General features: G+C 48.2%; 3 protein-coding genes across 5 annotated transcripts; all 3 read right to left on the reverse strand.

Moving 5' to 3' along the window:
• Positions 1–549: 549 nt before the first annotated feature.
• Positions 550–2,390, reverse strand: MYCBP (MYC binding protein). Its single transcript, XM_081017101.1, has 5 exons — positions 2,237–2,390; positions 2,054–2,126; positions 1,751–1,799; positions 1,224–1,353; positions 550–638 (listed from the first exon to the last, which is right to left on the reverse strand). Exons 1-5 carry the CDS (start codon positions 2,249–2,251, stop codon positions 594–596), a joined length of 312 nt encoding a protein of 103 aa, XP_080873227.1. The 5' UTR covers positions 2,252–2,390; the 3' UTR covers positions 550–593.
• A 275-nt stretch (positions 2,391–2,665) lies between these two features.
• Positions 2,666–6,053, reverse strand: GJA9 (gap junction protein alpha 9; the record flags this gene model as incomplete). Its single annotated transcript, XM_081016722.1, has 2 exons — positions 4,775–6,053; positions 2,666–4,618 (listed from the first exon to the last, which is right to left on the reverse strand). The coding sequence occupies exon 2, from the start codon at positions 4,010–4,012 to the stop codon at positions 2,666–2,668; it is 1,347 nt and encodes a 448-aa protein (XP_080872848.1). The 5' UTR covers positions 4,013–4,618; positions 4,775–6,053.
• Positions 6,054–9,589: 3,536 nt separating this feature from the next.
• On the reverse strand, positions 9,590–18,519 carry RHBDL2 (rhomboid like 2). Of its 3 annotated transcripts, none has more exons than XM_081017067.1 (8): positions 18,394–18,519; positions 17,722–17,967; positions 15,608–15,759; positions 14,325–14,437; positions 13,510–13,610; positions 12,649–12,709; positions 11,174–11,235; positions 9,590–9,975 (listed from the first exon to the last, which is right to left on the reverse strand). In XM_081017067.1, the coding sequence occupies exons 2-8, from the start codon at positions 17,944–17,946 to the stop codon at positions 9,793–9,795; spliced, it is 897 nt and encodes a 298-aa protein (XP_080873193.1). In that variant the 5' UTR covers positions 17,947–17,967; positions 18,394–18,519; the 3' UTR covers positions 9,590–9,792. The 3 variants fall into 3 exon arrangements, with proteins under 3 accessions (XP_080873193.1, XP_080873192.1, XP_080873194.1); XM_081017066.1 differs by lacking the exon at positions 18,394–18,519 and adding an exon at positions 18,209–18,349; XM_081017068.1 differs by lacking the exons at positions 9,590–9,975; positions 18,394–18,519 and adding exons at positions 10,017–11,080; positions 18,209–18,385.
• Between the last annotated feature and the right edge of the window lie 929 nt (positions 18,520–19,448).

The raw sequence follows: 19,448 nt of genomic DNA on the forward strand, positions 1-19,448 counted from the left end.
CTTGCGACCTTAATCTCATGGTCTCCTTGCACTGGGCTACATTTACTACATGTTGATTCTTTCACTGGCCAAAAAGAATTAAGATTACAGTTCTAAGCAGTCTTAATTGAGAATTGCAGGAGGATCTTGGGTTGCTGCTCCTGTTCTAAGGGAAGTTAGCTTCACCCTAGGAATATTAAGTGGCATTCAAGTCCAAGTCATTGGAAGTTTTTAAACAGAGGTTGGATGACTATTTGTCATGGTTGTTTGTTGAGATTCCTGCATTGCAGGGGGTTGGACTAGATGACCCTTGGGGTCTCTTCCAACCTGACAGTTCTATGACTCGCCACACCAATGTCTGTACTCTTATTTGTCTTTCATAAAAGCTTTCAACCCTCCAACAAAAAAAACAGAAATATTGCCCTGCTGTACAATGGATCCGCTTTTAAACAGTGCTTTTCTATTTAATGTTCTCTATTTTTTCAAGACAAGGTATTGAAAGATAATAGACACCATGCTGACAAAAGCATATGAAGGAGACTTATTACTGCAAGAGTCAGGAACACTAGATTTGTGTGCTTCAGGGTCTTTTATTCAAGTAATACAAAAGGATCTTATTCCCCACGCTTCTCTTCTTGAGGTGGTTCATACTGAGCGAGCTGCAAAGAGAAAAACCCTGATTAAGTCTCAGATCATTTTTGTTGTGTCAAAAAAGTATGCTATGGGTTGACACTCTTGTTAGTGTGAATACATTAGCAGTGCATAATAGTCCTTTGGCTTGCTTGCCAAACAAGTTACTAAGCTACCTTTATAAAGAAATTGTGATTTTAAAAGTATAGATCTGATTGACTTTTGTATCAGTTGCTAGAATTTCAACAAGATGACAATAAAGATTACATTGTGAATAAGGGGACAATAAAGATGTACATTGGGAACAAGGGTGGAAGGAGACCAGCAGCACCTCTTATTTGCCAAGAAGCTGCTGCAGAGGTGGCACTGGGGAGGGCTGCCAAGAAGACAGTAGATCCAGCCTCCAAGGAGCATGGAGCAGCTGTTAATGCTCTCACAGTGATGGTGGTGGCGGCAGCAACAAACAATGCCTTCCCTGGAGGCTGGATCTGCCCCTGTGGGTCCTGCTGCCTGAGGTGGTCACTTCACCTTGCCTCATGGGTGAGGTGGCCCTGGGTCAGCAGCAGGAAACTGCCTGGATGAGCTTTGCACTCCATAAACACTGAACGCTTTACCTTTGCTTTTAGTTTCTTATTTTCTTCCAACATGGCTTCATACTTCTCTTTCATCTCTGCCACTTCCAAGCGAAGGGCTTCCACTTCAGGATTTTCTGGAGCAGTAGCTCCTAAATGATGTTTCATAAAGCTTTTAACCAAAAGTTAAGTTATTTGCTTGCTTGGATGATACTTCACTGTGCAACTGATGAGCTGCAGGCTGTGCTACTCTCCAAATTCTAAACTATGCCAGTTAACTCAGGTGCTGCCATCTGTCGGCACATCTACTTTTGTTTTTAGGATTACAGCCCACCAAAATCAGGTTTACTCCTGAAAATAGTGAGTCATGCTGAGCTGAAAGGAGCCCTTTAGTGAGCCTCGTAATTGGGGCCACAGCACTTTATCCTATAGGAGAACCAGGGACTCAGGGCTAGCTCAGGGCTGTACTCAGCTACTGTGGGAATCCATTTCCCTAGCTTGGCAGGGCTCCCCTCCCCGCCCCCCATTATTCTCATCCCCATCAAGTAGGCCAGGCAAGTGAAGGATACTCCAAGGCACAGCTGGGTTTCTCGGGTTCTTCGTATAAGGCCACCAGGACTGCGGGAGGAGAAAAGAGAGAGAGGGAGAAAAGGAGAGAGGAGGCTGAGTGGCTCTCTCTGCCCCCTGGGAACATAGGCAACAGCTGCCTTATACTGAGCTAGACCACTCGTCCGTCTAGCACAGCATAGTCAGCACAGACTGGCAGTGGCAGCTCTCCACCGTTTCAGGCAAGACTGGCAGGCAGGCGCTCTGCCTATTGAGCTCCGTCCCTGCCCTCCTCCTCCTCTTCGTCTTCCTCCTGCCCGGCTTACCTTTGGTGAGGCTGTCCATGACGCCGGACTTCTCCAGGTAGCGGCGGAACTGCTCCCTCTTGGAGTCGGCGGGCTGTAAGGGAGAGAATGAGGGAGTCAGGGGCTCGAGGGGGCTCCCGCGCTCCCTTGCCCGCCCCTCCTTCCATCTCTCCCTCCCTCCTTCCCCCTCCGCGGGCTCCCCACCTTGTAATTCGCCATGGGGTCCGCCGCCTGAGCCGGAAGTCAGACTGCGCCTGCGCTCCGCACCCTTTGTAAGCGACGCGGCGTCCGCGCGTCGCCATGGAGACCGGCGCTCCTCTTGCCGACGCCATCATAAACTTAGACGGGTAGACGTACACGCTCCACGTTCACTGTGGCTCCGCTGCACCCTTCTCGCACGTTGTCCTGGAGGCGGCGCCCGCCACGGGAGAAAAAGGGTGTGTGGAGGCGAAGGTCGAACGCGGCCGAGGAGATCCCCTCTCCCCGCAGAGGCAACAGGGGAGAAGAAAGAGCAAGAGGGCACTCTATTTTTTCCTACCTCTATGGTTGTGCTGCCTCTCCCCGCACATCCCGCCCTTCCCTGGAGGGGGAAGACAAAGGCCCCAAGGCAGCCCCGCCCTCCAGGAGCATCGCTCAGACGCGGAGGTCCGTGGGCGCCCGCCTGTGGCTGCCCCCGCCGGCCGAGGCCTCCTTCCGGGGCGGGGGGAGTCCTGGGCCGCCGCTCCTGCCGCTCCTCCTCGCCCTGCCGCCGCCGCCGCTGCCGCCCTTGCAGGGAGCCGAGCCTCCCGCCTGGCTCCCCTCGGCGGCGGCGGCGCGAGTCCGGCCGTGGCCGGGCTGGAAGCTCCCTTCCTGGGGGCTCTGCTGTCCCCGCTCGCTGCCGGTGCTGGAGGGCGGGGAGCCCGCCGTGCTCGGCGCCGCCGTGGCCGAGGAGACGGCGCTGCCCGAGTCGCCGCCGCTGCAGGAGCCGCGCCGGGCACCATTGGCGGGCGGCGGCGAGCGGGACGAGGAAGAGGAGCCGGCCGTCGCCTGGGCTGCGGCGGCGGCGCCGGGGCCGCTCTCCTTGGTGCTGCTGCTGCTGCTGCTGCTCCGCGCCGGGCTGCGAGGGTCGGGCGGCTGGTGGGCTGCGTCGGCGGCGGGTGGTGGGCCCTGGGCGAGGCGGTCGTCCGGGCGGGGTCCCCAGGGCGGGGGGTTTGGCTGCTGGCCCAGCAGGGCGGCGCGCGGGCTGCCCCCGAGGGCCGAGGGCGAAGCGCCGCAGGAGCCGGCCCGGCAGCGCTTGCAGGCCAGGTGGGCGACTTCCAGGCCGTTGAGGGCGAGCGACACGACGGCGATGGCTTGCATGAAGAGCAGGAAGACGGTCTTCTCGGTGGGCCGGGAGACGAAGCAGTCGACCACGTTGGGGCACGGCGGCCGGCGGCACTGGTAGAGCGGCTCCAGCTGGAAGCCGTAGAGCAGGTACTGGCCCATCATGAAGGCCACCTCCAGGGCAGAGCGCATCAGGATGTGGGCCAGGTAGGTGCACATCAGCGAACCCCTCAAGGGCGCTTTGCTCAGGCGCTTCTGCTCCAGCTGCCGCAGCTCCTTCTCCAGTCTCCGCCGATCCTCCGCCTTCTCTGGGGCTGTCGCCTCCAGCTCAGCCCTCACCTGGGCTTTCTTCTTCTGCCGCTCCTTCTCCAGGGTCCTCAGCCTGTACAAGGCGTGGCCCATGTAGACCAAGGAGGGCGAAGAGACAAAGATCACCTGCAGGACCCAGTACCTGATGAGGGAGATGGGAAAGGCCTGGTCATAGCAGACGTTCCTGCAGCCGGGCTGCTCCGTGTTGCAAATGAAGTCTGCTTGCTCGTCGTCCCACACGTCTTCGGCCGCCACGCCAAGTACCAGCATCCGGAAGATGAAGAGGATGGTCAGCCAGATCTTGCCAATCGTGGTAGAGTGGATGTGGACTTCCTCCAAAATCCCACCCAGGAAATTCCAGTCTCCCATGGCTATGCTGCCATTCTGACCCTAGAAGCCAGAGCAGAAAAAGAAATGGAAAATGGTCGTGTTTGGTGGGCATATGTTGAAAATGACAAAGGCAAAGATGTCCCTTATCAACCAACTCCAGATGAACCTCTTCCGTCTACCCTGAATGCTACTCCAGTCAGCTCTAAATAAATAGTTAGGGTCTGTAAAAAGGATAAAAACATACCCATTGATTTTCTTATACCATGCATATTTTTATACGCCACTATCATGTCTCTTCTTACTTGCCTTTCTTTAAAATGAAAAAGGCCCAAATGTTGCAATGATCCCCTTGATAATTTTGGTTGCCTCTTTCCAACTCTATAAAATCCTTTTTGAGATGAGCAACCAGAACTGTACACAGTATTTCAAGTGTGTTTGCACCACAGATTTGCATTACAACATGATATGGATAATTTATTTTCAATTCTTTCCTAATGATTCCAAACATGAAATTTATATTTTTCGCTGCTGCTGCACACTGAGTCAACATCTTTGTAATTGACTACGACTCCAGGGCTTTGTTCCTGGTTAGTCCCTGCCAGTTCAGGGCCCCACAGGCATATGTGCAGTTAGGAATTTTTTGCCCTGGTGTGTATCACTTTACATTTGTTTACATTGAATTTCATTTGCCATTTTACTGCCCATTCACCCAGTTTGGAAAAATTCTTTTGGAGCTTCTTTACATCCATTACTGTTTCTAACCACTCTGAATAATTGGGTATCATCAACAAACTTTGCTACCTCACTGTTTATCTCTAACACCAGGTGATTTAGGAACAAGTTAAAAAACTCTGGTCCCAATACTGATCTTTCGGGATGCTTTCTACATCCCTCCATTGGGTGAACTGTGAAGCCTTAAAATTCCATTTTGAAAAGTAGAATACTTTAATATTTCCCCCCATATTGAGCCTCCAGCTTTCTAACAAAAGATTGAAAGATATCTCTACTTGTACAAAAACTACATGAGTCTCTACCAATATCTTCAGTCATTTGCAAGAGGTAGTTGCATATAATGCACTATACATTAATTTGCATCTTGACCACAATTCAGATTTTCAGATTTTGCAAGCTTTGCTCCCTGAAAGAAGCTGGTGGCTTCTTGTATTTTGTTTCACTATTTTAATAGTGCACATACCTTTTCAGCTGAAAACAAATTCTGAAAGCCCAGTGGATTCTTGCAACTAGTTCACCTTCTGTATATTCCATAGGCATTACAAAATGGTACGGGGGTTTTTTTCTTCATGGGAAAAAATGGAATGCGAGGACATAAATCAATCAGCCCTTTGCAGCCGCAGTTGCTTTTCAAAATTTCATTAGAAGCAAAATGTAAGCTGTAAAAGCAAAACCCCCGGAATTGAAGAGATCAACCCTTGTGCCTTTGTGCAGTTTATTTTTCTTCTTGGGTTTTCTGGTCCATCACAATTGCCATAGGCAAAAGGAAATAATCATCCAGGCTATGTTCAAATAACTGGCCTCCACTCCCAGTTCTGGATAACAGGATGGCAGGCTGCATCTCTTACCACCTTATTGGTACCAAGGTTGGTGTGAGCCATGGCTCTCCTTTTTATTCCATATCCAGAAACAGGTAGCAAGAAACCCATAATCCACATTAAGGCCATATATTAGGTCAACCAGCATGTCACAAAATTGTGTGCGATCCTATTGAGCTGTCCGGAACTCTTCATCACATGAGATGGTGAACAAAACAAGAGGCGGGAAACAGCTGGCAGGCACTGAAACCGTGGGGTGGAGCCTGCATTTTGTCACAGGGTGGAAAGTGGGCAGGGGAAAGAGATGTTCGCATGAGGCTCTGCAGAGTTCATGTTGACTTTGCTGTAGGAAAAAAGTTTCCCTGTGCCCTGCAGCAAAAGCTGTTGAATAATGATGGCTGGAATGGTATATAGAGAGGAAGATATTCTGACAGGACCAAATGTGGGCCAAGGAGACCAGTCAGCCCACCAAATAACAAGGTGGGGGTGCATCTTGGACTCATCAAGGTTTTTTGAATCTTTAAATAGTTGGTGTTTAATAATAATAATAATAATAATAATAAATTTTATTTATATCCCGCCCTCCCCAGCCGAAGCCGGGCTCAGGGCGGCTAACAACACTAAACTTAACTGCTTTTACTGATAATTTCATAGTTTTGTTGTAAACAGCTTTCAGGTTTGGCTTTTTTTTGTGTGTTGTTGTTTTTTTTTTTGCAATCAAACAGTATATAAATTTTATGAATTAAGTAAGTAGTGTGAGCACCTTCAATTGAGCCCAAAAATGAACTGGCAGCCCTTTTGGACCAGTTGAAGTTTCCTAGTTGCCTTCAAGGGCAGCCATACATTACAGTAATCCAATCTGGAGGTAACCAGAGCATGGAGTATTGTGGCGAAGTCATCTCTGTCCGAAAGGAGCCATAGCTGGTGAACCAGCTGTAGATGGGAACCAGCACTCCTAGCCATTGAGGTAGCCTGGACTTCAAGGGACAATGTAGAGTAATAGTCTTTCCCTAGTGCTTTGAAGTGTCTAAAAAACTCCACATGCTTCAAATCCTTCCAGTTCTCAGAAGATCTGAGCACAGGGGGGTGGAGAAAACTTTGTTCCAGGTCCAAAAGGCACTACATACTGCTGTAAGCCTGCAGCTGTGTTACCCTGAGCCCCTGGAAAGGAAGGGAAATTATGCTGTCTCTGTTTCTTTCCAGGCAGGTTCCCACAAAGTTCCCTGGGAATAAAATGCAGTCTCAAACACACACACACCCATGCCCTGCCAGCAGCCTCTGTAAACAGTTTGTGTTTGCGTCATCACAGCAGGCACAGCAAGGAGTAGCCTGCAAAGGCAGATCAGCTGCTGGCTGATTTGTCCTTGGCTGCCTCTATCAGGTACCCTGCTCACCTTCCACAAGAGAAAGGCCCATCACCTGAAAGGAACAACAAACCCTATTTGTTTTAATTGGGAGTGATTATTGATTAATAGGGTAATTAATTGAAGTACCAATTGATGTTGTGAAATTGATGTTCAATTCACAGCAAAAAACTCTGGGACCAAAGGAGTGGGGGTTTTTTATGTTGGGTCTCAGGTGGGCTAGCCTGCCTGGTTCTTATGCAAGGTTTGCCTTCAGTGAAATGGGTTCTTGCCAATAGTTTACTTTGTTTAGAGCAGGCATCGGCCCTCCAGCTGTTTTGGGACTACAATTCCCATCATCCCTGACCAGTGGTCCTGTTAGCTAGGGATGATGGGAGTTGTAGCCACAAAACAGCTGGAGGCCGAGTTTGGGGTTGCCTGGTTTAGAGCATGCCAATAGACTTAAGGGCCTAGTCCCATGAGATGTCCTGGCCACAGAAAACCCAGTTGACACCCTGGCAGCCTCCTCAGAGGGTAGGCTCCTATACTGTACAGGGCTAGGCTAGCTTGGCAGACTTATCCCACCATTTATTGCTTGTTTCTTCACATGGCAGATAACTAAGGCAGTGTCTTTTCTTTCACCCTCTGGAGTCCTCTCCTTGGAGCCTGTGCATTCTTTTCTTTGAAACAGGAGGCAAGCAATATGCATCTACGCAGCTTCTAAATGGGCAGGGCCCAAAGTGCAAGCACGAAGGCTGTTGCTTTATGGAAGAGAACAATAACTAAACACATTGCCAATATTTAAATCAGTTTGTTAGCTTGTTTCTTTTCACTGGTATGGAACAGTCCTGTCTGATCGGAATTAGACAGGCACACAATAATGGCATACAAAAATAATTAGCTGGTTTCCAATTACTAGCAAGCCATGAGCACCTGTAATTCCTCCCGCCTTATTAATTTGCACAATTTAAGGAACATATTGCAGAGGACAAGCAAACAACCAGATGGAGAGAGCTCCCAGCAGCGGATCAATATCATGTTCTGGCACTGAGTAGCAATCAATCGGTCACGTCCGATTTCATAGTTAAATGAAACGAGGCCCCAGCAGTCAAATCCTCTGTGCCAGCCTCTCCTTCACCACAGGCCTTTCAGCAACTGATTTCTCTCGTTTTTTAAATGCAACTTCAGTAACTGAAGTTGGTCCGTTGAATGACTCTCTTCCCCCACCCTATTCCTTGAAATACCTACTTCTATTATGTTTGCTGAATAATTCTACTGGATCTGGCCTCTCCTTGTCATTCCAGGAAACAAATGTTCCCTGTTTTAGTATCTGTGTTTGCAGAGACTCAGGAATCACTTTTTGAGGTACAGTGAGGGACAGTCATAGCTCAGGGATATCCAGAGGGCCCAAGTTCAATCCCCAATACTTCCAGCCTGAGATTAACCTTATTGGCCAAGAACACCTCAGGAGACAGAGCTGAATGTATTTTAAAAAGAACCTCAGGATAGTTGCTGCATAAAAATGGCTGGCTGGGATAAAGGGGTTACTCCCAAAGTCCTCAAGTGCCTTCTGAATAGCCCTGCAGGAACCCTGTTTGCTTAGAGCCTGCTGCCCTTTCCCTCCTGACTCTATAAAAGGACATGAGTCATTTATCCTTGCTCTGGCCAGGACCCCCGACAGACAACTTGTAATTATCATATCCATTCCCCACATGAAAAGGCAGTGCCACAACCGCTGAGGCTATTCCTGCAAACAACCAATCTTCCAGAGTGCATTTTGTAACACACCCAGTTTTCTTCCCAAATATGCACCAACTTATGCACAAGGAGTTAGCAACATGTTCCAAAGTTTACCATTTTGTGCCTGCAATTCACAAAGAAAGCCTGGTTAAAAGAGCCTAGCTTATTCATTAGTTGCAAGATCCAACGGCAAAAAAGCTTTTCTTACCTAAAGTTGGCTTAACTTGCAGTGTTTTTATATTAAACTGGCTGTCTAAATATTGCAACGAACACACAATGTAAAAGCCAGTGGATTAATCTTGACATTGGTTCAGTTAAGTCAAGACCCCAGCTACATGTCATCTGTAATCTCCTGCTACTTAGGGACAACAACTGAACCAGAACGAAGAACAGGACACCTCTCCTGTTGCTGGGAAGTTTTGGCAAGTTATTAGAATAATTTGAAGGCTGGGACTTTCCTCATTCAACATCAGAGATTCTGTAACATTAACAGTTGTGAAGAAGGGGAATTTTGTTGTTCTCTAGTGCTGTTCTCTAGTGGGAACCTTAATAACAGTGCAACCCCACCCACAACCCAACAGAGTTGTTTTAGGAGGATACTGCGGTCAATGGTATAGAAAACCACTGAAAGGCTGGGAAGAATCCACAGGGAAAAACTCGCCTACCCCTTTCTCAATAACCAATGAGAGCAACAGGAGCTGTTGCAGGCCTAAAGCCAAACTGAAATGGGTCTAAAAAAATCTGCTTCATCCCCACCCCACTGCCTTCCCTCAAAAATTTTATTTCTCTTGCAACTGTAGTCGGAACATGGCAGACTATCTGGACAGAATCAGGCAAAACTGATCTCTTTGATCTCAAGGAGGAAAGACATGATCACATGCAGGAGCATTTGTGTGTAGAGATCAACAAGCTCATATATGAATGAAATACCATCATATTGTGCATATGCTATGGCACAGCAAAATAATTCCAAACATAAGAAGTAATGAAAATGCTTGCAGTTTTATATTAAAATACAAAAAAAAAAATATTTTCAGAGCACTGAAGTGCAACATTTGACTTTGGCAAGATAGTGATTAAAAAAAAACAACCAACAAAAACCACTGTTGCAATGAAATATCACCCATAGAAAAGAAAATCACTTCATATTGTCCTTTAAAGCTTTGCATAATCATTGTCAGGTGTTCTATTGGTTTGCTGGTGAAAAAAACACATTGAACAATACAGCAAACACTACAAATGCCAAGTAAGCAACTATGCAGACCCAGAATCGAGGATCTTTAATGAAATTCTTATCAAAACAGCTGAATATGACATAGCCTATTGACATCCCAGCAAGACCTCCGGCAATGTGGGCCACAAAGGAAACCTTAAGAGAAAAAACAAAGACAGAGAGACACTTAGCAGGTGTTCCACTTTAGGATGGAGGATCAAGCAGCGGTCATGACACAAAGGCTGTGAGTATAGCGCAAGGGAAAGTCAGAGCAGAATTGCCAGCAAGTGTCCAGAAGGACTTCAGCGCAGTCTGTACTGTGGAAGGCGGGGGCTGCAAGCAGGAACAATGGCCCCAAGTCAAGGACTTTGCAAGAAGAGCTTCCAAGAGCTCTAACAACTCTGCCAATGTGCAGCAGCCAGGAAAAACAAGGGGTTAACCCAGCACATTATCCAGTGTAATAGGGCTCCCACCTTCCCCCTTCCCCAAATCCATTCTGGAGGATTGGGAGAACCCCCAATGGGTGGACCATTCCACCTGGCAAGGAGAAATGCTTGCACTGATGCAGCAGGGGGATATTGAATTCCAGGGAACCCACAAAAACGGGGAACCAGCTGGAGACTGCAAGGGTGGGGCAGGAGGACCCCACAACAAATGCAAGAGGGAGGCACCCACCTCAGAGTGAGCCCCACATGCCCCACACCCACTCCCTAGTAGAAACTGCTTTTCGTTGTCTTGGTTGCTGCTGGAAGCCAGGTCTCCCTTCCTAGGCAGCTTGTCTGACTCCAGCTACAGAACCTTCCCCCCCAGTTGGGAACCCCCTTTCTGCTCTGCATGGACCAAGAGAACATGCTGATTTCCTTCCAACGCGTTGCCAGGCTGACTCAAGATCAATAGTCCTTTCCTACAGAGCACGCAGGTAAGAGCATTCCCCAGAGCGTTCAGCCCTATCTTCATGTGGGAACCGTTCCTGGACTCTCTTTCTGCATGTAGCCACTTCTCTTCAGGCTTCCTCACCCAGCCACTTTCCCCTGCAACCTGCAGCATGCAAAGTGCCCCTCAGCTTCCTTCCGGTGTTATTTGAAGCTCCAAGGCAGCCACTGAGCTGGACCCGTAGAACAGGCCTTTCTTCATTCTAACCCTGTGTAAGGTGCCAGAGAGGAAAAAGAGAGAGCAAGAAGGCCGCAGGTAAATCATACAGTCCCAAAGGCCAACAGCATGAAGAGCGGAAGGATTCAGCCCTTGAAGGAAGGAGGAGCATCTGGTGAAGGGAAATAAGAGAATGCCAAGTTAGTTTCCCAAAGCAGAAAGCTGAGAGAGCCCGATGAAACTCTGCTGCAGGAAACACGCTTACCTGAGGCGCAGAATTATCGGGAATAAATCTTCTGTACAAAGCAAATCCCACATCAGTTCCAACTAGGAAAACAAGACAAGTGGTCAGAAGGAAACTGGGCAAGGCCTCAAAACACTTCGGAGCAGCCTCCCTGCCTGGGAACCACTGACAGGACAGTGGAGCTCAAGGGCCACATTGACCCACTGGGTCAAGTCCTTAAGGGCCAAAATGTAGAAGTGTGCATCACCATTTAATTTTTTTATAAAAAGACATATTTTGGGAGTCTGGGAAGGTCACAACAACCTTTCGGCCTCACAGAATCACAGCAGGGGCCCCCTAGGAATGGTAAGTAAATGAGTATTTAAAAAAAAAAACAAATTTGTGGGCGTAAAAAGCTCTAAACCTTTGGCATCACAGTATCACCTATGGAAGCAGACATTGAAAGTAAATCTAATACTTATTTTATAAAGAAGTTAAAAGGGACAAATTTGGGATGCCACAAAAATACTTTGCTATCACGATCACAAAAGGGGTAGGGGTGGATGGGAGAAGATGGGGGGGGGGATAAATTTTTGATCATGGTATCACAAGTGAGGAAGCACATCAGAGCAATCTTTTTATATATAAACGACAAATTTTGGAAGTTGGTAGTGGCGGTGCAGACCATTGTAGATATAAGAAGAGCCTGGATTGTATGGCTCAGCCGTAATTGCTACGCCTTTAAATGATTTTTACAACCAAGTTAAGCAAGGGTCACTGTAATGAGTATGGGTTGCTCGTGCATAAGTTGCCGCCTCTCCTGGCTATGTTGCCTTGTTTAAACCTTTCTGTCTGGACAGCCCTTCACTTCGTGGCTGCCTCAGTCACTAGCAGAATCCGTCAGTGGGCGTTTCTTAAACCTTTCCCAACATAAAAGTTGTTTGACGCCAAGTCTCCTCCTACTCTCCCTGCGCGGAAGCCTTCTGCGCAGGGAGGGCGTGGGTAGCGGAGGACCCGTGCTCTCCCCGCTGGTGTCCGGTGAAGAGTCCTGGAGCCCTCTTGCCGATTCCCCCATCTGCCCCCCTTTATCTCTGGTGTTGCGCTGATTTGCTTCCCCATCTGCTGAGCTGCCTCTCTCCCTGCTGGGCCCTTCTCCAGCATCATTTGAGAGCCTCCCCTCCGCCTCTAGCTCCGATGTCAGTTCCCTGACAGTCGCCTTCTTTGAAAAGAAAACAGTCCACCAGACTTTGTTCTGCTTCCAAACTGTGGATTATTACGTAGAATTATTACTATTATTTTATGACTGTATTAAATTGTTTTCTGTTAGACACTCTGCTTTTTCGGGATAAAAGGCATGATATTAAACAAATAAGGAGCTATGTAAATAAACTGCCACATAAAAGAAGAACTGTAGGTATGCCCTAGTGAGCATGGGGCTGAAAAAAGAGGCTGGCTTAGTAAATGGGCTTACAGATTTACAGAGAGATTAGATCAGAATGGGACACATTAAAAAATACCTATGCTGAGTATGAAGAGTAATCTGACAACTCCAAACAGCGGAATCATTTCTCGGAAGTTCTGTAAAGAACAAAAACATTAAGAAACCTTTGAACAACCCCATACCTCTTAAGGGTGTTGTTGGATGACCATCTGTCATGACAGCTTTAGCTGAGATTCCTGCATTGCAGGGAGTTGGACTAGATGACCCTTGAGTCTCTTCCAACTCTATGTTTCTATGATTCAGATGTTATCTCACCACCACCACCACCAAAACACATATTTTATAAAGGGGAGAGAAGGTATGGGACTCCTATATCTTTGAAACATTTGGGTGAGTCTGAGAGATGGGTTATGGAGGTATCTTGCATTTTCATACAATCATATTATTGGAAGGGACTTTGAAGGTGATTTAGTCCAGTCCTCTGCTCAGGGCAGGGTCTGCAACTACAAATGGCCCATCACCTCCTGGGACAGCCTCTTCATCAGTTGACAACCTGTTGCCATTCAGGCATTTCTCCTGATTGCTCCCCTGTCATCTTTATCCCCCAAAGTTGTGGTGTCGTCCTCATGGAGCAAAAGAGAATGAGAGTATGATCCACCTTCTGCTTGATGGACCTTCAAATTTTTTGAGAGCTGCTCTCCTTAATCTTCCCTTTTCCAGGCTAAACATGTCCAGCTGTTTCAACTGTTCCTCACAGGGCTTTGGTTTGTGGAACTAAGTGCCTAAAAGAATTGTTTCCCCATAGAGCAAAGAGAGTTAGGATTAGGCTTCGCACCCACAACGATATAGGTATGGTCTACCTTTGAGTAGTTATATCTTTACTGATACCAACCCCAATTGCAAACAACTTCACTTGAATCCTGAGCAACCTCCTTACCACTAGAATATTCATGAAGTATCCTCCTATGAGAGCATAGACTCCTCCTGATGCTCCTACCAGGCCCTGGAGAGGATCACAGACTGAGCTTGCCAAGGAACCTGCAGCAGTGGTGGGGAGAAGAGGATTGTGGCAGGTTAATTACTGTATTGGCCCAAATATAAACCACACCTTTAAAATTTAGGGGGGGGGGGAGAAAAAAAGACAATACCCGAATATAAGCTGCTCCCTTAAAATTGGGCTATAGGCTGAAAATTGCTGCGGTTGGTAGAATTGTAACTCCAGCCAATTTAAGCCTTTGATCTTGCAAGCCCGCAAAAGTTACCGTACAATCGCTAAAATCACAAATTGCTATTCAGTTGCTACAATTCCGCAGGCACTCACACCTGTAAATGGCAAATAAACAGTCTCGAGCTCACAAATTGGCAAGAAAACAATTTTTTTGTTCCATTTTACCATATGTCTGTTTCAGCAGCAATATTGTAAAAGCCAATTTTTGTAAGGTCGCAAATTTAAGCTGCGCTTTAACTTTTCACTGTCGGAATTTGGAAAAAAAGTGAGGCTTATATTCAGGGCAATACGGTAATAATGGCAACGCTACCTTCAAGCACTTGGCCTAACAGTCCACGCTTCAGCATCAAGAAACCTGGACATGCCCCTGAAAGTCAGTGACCTTGCAAAACACCACCCCTTGACTCACTGCCCATCCTCATGCCTGTTGTCTTATGCTCACAAGTGTCAACACTCAAGTCTGGCAGCTTCCCATAGAAAGAGACATGACTGTGCTGCCTGTTTTTCAATCTCTTCCCACTCACCTGCAAGCACTCCTGCAATATAGACCAACCCAACTCTGTGACCTTTGTGAACCAGTTCTAGGGGGATCCCCAAGAGGAGCTGCAGGAAGAGGTTTCCTAAGATATGTTCAATGCTGCAGAGGAAAAGAGCACAGGGAGAAGACGAATCAGCACTTATGTTTATCTTGATTAAGACAAAACCAAAACCTACATTCAAGTGCTGGAGGCTAAGTATGATAACTACAGGTGCTGACACACACAGGCCGCTTACTACTCTCTTAGCCCTGGGCCATAAGGCAGTTGAGATCCAGATGGAAACTGAGACAAGGTCTCCAGCAAAGGAAAGACTTTGGGGACCCTGCTGCCCTTCTTTGTGGGGCACTCAACAAGTCACCCACTCAGTCACTTGTGCCATGGCTGTGATTGAATGGGTGCTGCTCTAAAGGCCAAGCCTCACGAAACTGAAAATCTTAATCACATCATAGAAGGTGCACTGCTGTCTTGAGGCTTAGCCAGAGAAGCACCGTTTTAGGAGAAAGGGGTGACCACCGAAGAATAATCCATAACTCATCCCAGCTTCATTGAGGGGGAGACACTCATATAGCTTAACAGGTCTGGGATGATTCAGGTAGGCAGCCGTGTTGGTCTGACAGTCGAAATAAATAAATAAATAAATAAATAAATAAATAAATAGTCCAGTAGCACCTTAGAGACCATCTAAGTTTGTTCTGGGTATAAGCTTTTGTGTGCATGCACACTTCTTCAGATACACTTCTTCAGAAGTGTGCATGCACACAAAAACTTATACAGTGGTACCTCGGGTTAAAAACTTAATTCATTCCGGAGCTCCGTTCTTAACCTGAAACTGTTCTTAACCTGAAGCACCACTTTAGCTAATGGGGCCTCCCGCTGCCGCTGCGCCACCGGAGCACAATTTATGTTCTCATCCTGAAGCAAAGTTCTTAACCCGAGGTAATATTTCTGGGTTAGTGGAGTCTGTAAGCTGAAGCGTCTGTAACCTGAACCGTCTGTAACCCGAGGTACCACTGTACCCAGAACAAACTTAGATGGTCTCTAAGGTGCTACTGGATAATTTTATTTTATTTTTTAGGTCTGGGATGCACATTCCAAACTAAACTCCTTGAGATGGGAATCATTTCTTAACTCCAGGAGGTTAAAAGCCTGTTAGATTCTGTTGCGCTTTCCAAAGTTAACCCAGGCATTGATCCCATAGACCAGGATTTATGTTTTATTTTAAACAGGCCAAGTCTTCTTCCCATCAATCAATGCAATGGGTTGCTTACCCAGCATGCACCAGCATGTAAGACAAGAATCTCCAGGCTTCCTTCCTTTTGTCAGGCCTGTAAATGAAAGGACTGTTCTGGTTGCTTTCCCAGTCTAGGGTGAGCCACTGACTCTGGGGCTTCGAAACCGCGTAATAAATGAACACGGCCACCTAGAAAGAAACACAGAGAGAGTTGCAGTCGGACTCAGGGAAACAAGGAAAGGGCAGAGCGGCTATTGCTGCCACCTATCTCTCGCCCATATCTCAGAGTCACCAGAACCTGGTGCATCCGAAAGTTTAGGAGCACAGGAAGTCTGCACCGAGGGCAAAGGGATAGAGGAGTCTTCCTTTATTTATTTTGCCTCTTTAATTATTGTCAGGGAACTGACATCGGAGCTAGAGGTGGAGGCAAGGCTCCCAAGCGATGCTGGAGAAGGGCCCAGCAGCGAGAGAGGCAGCTCATCAGCTGGGGAAGGAAATCAGCGTAACACCAGGGAGATGGGGGAATCAGCGAGGGGGCTCCAGGACTCCTCGCCGGAGACCAGCGGGGAGAGTACAGGTCCTCCGCTACCCACGCCCTCCCTGCGCAGAAGACTTCCGCGCAGGGAGAGTAGGAGGAGACTTGGCGTCAAACAGCTTTTATGCTGGAAAAGGTTTAAGAAACGCCCACTGACGGATTCTGCTAGCGACTGAGGCAGCCACGAAGTGAAGGGCTGTCCAGACAGAAAAGGTTTAACAAGGCAACCTAGCCAGGAGTGGCGGCAACTTACGCACGAGCAACCCCTATATTTATTACAATTATTTTTATTGATTTGTTACAAAAAGAAAAGAAAAGTGCAAACCTAACAAAAAGAAAGAAAACAAAGAATTAAAAAATGTAACCCATGAAGCACCACAGCCTGTAAGGACCAAAGTCCAATCATCCAGCTCAGCTCCAAAGGGATAATGAAGTGTTAACTCATGCAAATGTTCCCTTTGCAAATATTAAATGTTTATAAAAATAAAAGTATTCTTCACCTGCGAGTTTCATTGTTATTTGGAATAAATGTTCTACGTTGTCTTAACGGAGCCAGCCATTTGCATAGACTAGTGGCACTGCGGGACCACATGCCTCAATATTTGTTTTCCTTTATGGCAGGCTCAGCAGCAGCGTACTTGCTGCATATGCAGAGGGAACCTGGTTCAATCCCCAGAGAGGGCTGGGGGAAAACTCCCTCTCTGAACCCCTGGAGATCCACTGCTGCCAGTCAGTGCAGGCACTACTGAGCTAGATGGGACTATCATTACTTTGTATAAGGCAACTGCTGCCAGTGTTCTCCTATGAAATCTCTGAGTATGTGTTTCAAAGGAGCCTTGCTAAGCAGCCTTAGACAATATAACTTTTCTATACACACATCACTTTCTGTGGACCAGAGGAACCCTGGCAGTCATGATTTCCGAGCTCCTTTCTGATGCAGACGGGAAAGAACCCTGCAATCCCTCAGCAGCAGTAGCTTTTCGGATGGGTATGTGTCTTTTCAGACCCTCATTGGACCATTTCTACTTTAAATACAGTCACACAATTCATCCAAAGTCATGTAAACTAAGATTAGCAAAGCAAAATGTTTACTCCCTGTTTAGAGGCAATAGTATTTCTATTGTCAATTAACTGACACTTAACTTGAAATGAACTTTATATGCTCAGAAAAGAGCATGTAAATATGCACATAGGAAGAAAGTAAGAATCCCTGCACATAGAAAGGTAGCAGTCATTTTTACTGAGGAGGATGGACTGCTTTTCCTTGACACACTAGCTTTCCCAGCGCAAGGTTCCTGACAAGTCAGAGGATTCATTTCAGCCATTCCACCCTTGCATTCTGAAATCATATAATCCCATGAAGGCTGCACCATGGCATGGACTTTTTTGTAAATTGACAGCTAGGTGGAGCCCCAAGTAACTGAACAGGGAGTGGAAACACTTTACTCATGAAGGCAAATGAGACCACAGATTCAAACTGTCACACGCACAGGGAAGAGGGCATCCTGGACTATTACTCTGTCTGTCATTCTAAATTGTGAAAAATATGTTGGGATCTTAGGCGGGGGTCGGGTAGCAAGGAAGAGTTTTGAACATTTCCTGGGAGAGCGCCGTACCTCAGCCACGCTGATGCCCAGGATGAAGATGGGTGGCGGGATGCAGTTGGCTCTCTCCAGATAGGTGGCCCGGGAATCCTCCGGGAGCATCCACTTGGACACCGTGTTGTGGAGGCTGTCGCAGCTCAGGCAGGCCGCACGGTTCCGGCCTTCCTCCTCGCCCTCCTCTTCCTCCTGGGACCGGGCTGCCCGCTCCTCCTCGGCGTGCAACCTCTCCAGCTCCATCGCGCCCGCCGCAGCCTGCTCCTGCCGAACAGGGAAGAAGAAGAGGCGGGTATCGTCAGGGAAGCCCCGGCTCTCCGCCAGCAGCCTCGCTCTACGCAGCCCAACCCCAAGCCCGCCCCGTCCAAATCACAGCTCGGCACTGGGCTCGCAGGGCGCGCCGCGGCCAGAGCGCACGGTGGCCAGAGCGCAAGGGCTGCGCGCCGCCGGGCTGCGGGAACGGCGAGCCGAGGCAGGGCGCGGGGACCCCGTCGGAAGCAGTCACCTCCGCCTCTCGCAGAAGCCCGGGGCGTGGCTGTCTGATTGCCCACCGCCGCTGCCGTCGCGAAGGAAGGGCGCGCGGCTGGCGGGATCCCCCAGAGGGCGCTCCGAGGCTGGACGGAAGGTGTCTCCGGAGGAGGCGGGCAGGGCAGCAGTCCACCACCACCGGCGGCCCCGAGGAGCGCCCACCTGGAGTCGGGCGCGGCGCGGAAGCAGCACGAAGGGGCGGGCCGCGAAGGCGGAGAGGAAGCAGCCGCTCTCGCTCGCCCTCGAAGCCGAGGAGTCGCGATCGGGGCCAGGCGGGGCGAAGGCAGGCAGGCGAAGCGGGCTCCACCCTAGGGGATTCCAGCCAGGCAGAAAGGGAGCGTCTGCGAGTCCCTCCCTAGGGAAGTTAGACGGGTTTCCTCCTTACAGTCCTTCCGCCCGCAGGTGAAGACAAGCTTTGGGGAACTGACTGGTGCCCTGCTATTTTTGTTGTGATTGGGCTTGTCCCCGCCCTTCTGCCCGTTTTAAGCACTTCTTGCTTTATCTGTAAGCTGCTTCGAGTCCCTGCTGGGGGGGGGGAAGTGGGGCATAAATAAATATTACTATAGCACACTGGGGTGGGAGTCGTGAATCATGGCGCAAGGCAGGGACCCTCTGGGTATTTAGATAGAAGGAATGACAAACGGCAACAGCAGCAGCAACAAAAGTGAATATCTGTACCTGCCACTGATCTTTATGGACTTATGGATTTTTACAGTGGGTTCCCTCCAAAGTGACTCAAATCACAGATCACATCCTTACAATGAATTGCAGCTCAGAAGCCATGGATCCCGCAATGTGTCGTGTCACGTGTCATGGACGCTCAGAAATTTTATACGGGATACTCCTGGAAGTCATCATGCGCACAAACTGAGCAATAAAACCCATTACATGGTGCTGCCATAGTGCAAAAATGTGAATCCAGATCATGGATCCTCTGGAATTTTTATAGGGAAATCCTACAAAACAACTGTCCACTCCTTAACACACCCAGATCAGAATATTGCAGCACAAAACCCCACCACAGATTTAGGGATTCACTGCCCTGCAAAACAAAAATCCAAGCCATAGATCCTTGTGAATTTTTATATGTTTCCCCCCCAAACCATGATGAAATTAGAGATTCTATCCACATACTAAACTCTGAAAAATCACAGCTGCTGTGAAGCAGAGAACTATGGGAGGTGTCTACTGTAGTAATAAGTAGCTTGTTTCAGTAA

Source organism: Podarcis pityusensis (genome assembly GCF_964106645.2).
Source record: "Podarcis pityusensis genome assembly, chromosome: 8".
NCBI lineage: Eukaryota > Metazoa > Chordata > Lepidosauria > Squamata > Lacertidae > Podarcis > Podarcis pityusensis.

Bases quoted from the DNA above. Each gene is read 5' to 3' on its own strand.
- MYCBP (XM_081017101.1), bottom strand. The intron at 1,354-1,750 runs GTATCCTTCACT...TTTGGTTAAAAG, and splicing joins AAACCCAGCTGTGCCTTGGA to CTTTATGAAACATCATTTAG. The intron at 639-1,223 runs GTAAAGCGTTCA...TTCTCTTTGCAG, and splicing joins ATAAGAAACTAAAAGCAAAG to CTCGCTCAGTATGAACCACC.
- RHBDL2 (XM_081017067.1), bottom strand. From the start codon at position 17,946: ATGGAGCTGGAGAGGTTGCACGCCGAGGAGGAGCGGGCAGCCCGGTCC. The intron at 11,236-12,648 runs GTATTTTTTAAT...TTGTTTTCCTAG, and splicing joins ACTCTTCATACTCAGCATAG to TTGGAACTGATGTGGGATTT. The intron at 9,976-11,173 runs GTAAGCGTGTTT...TTTTCTCTTAAG, and splicing joins CCGATAATTCTGCGCCTCAG to GTTTCCTTTGTGGCCCACAT.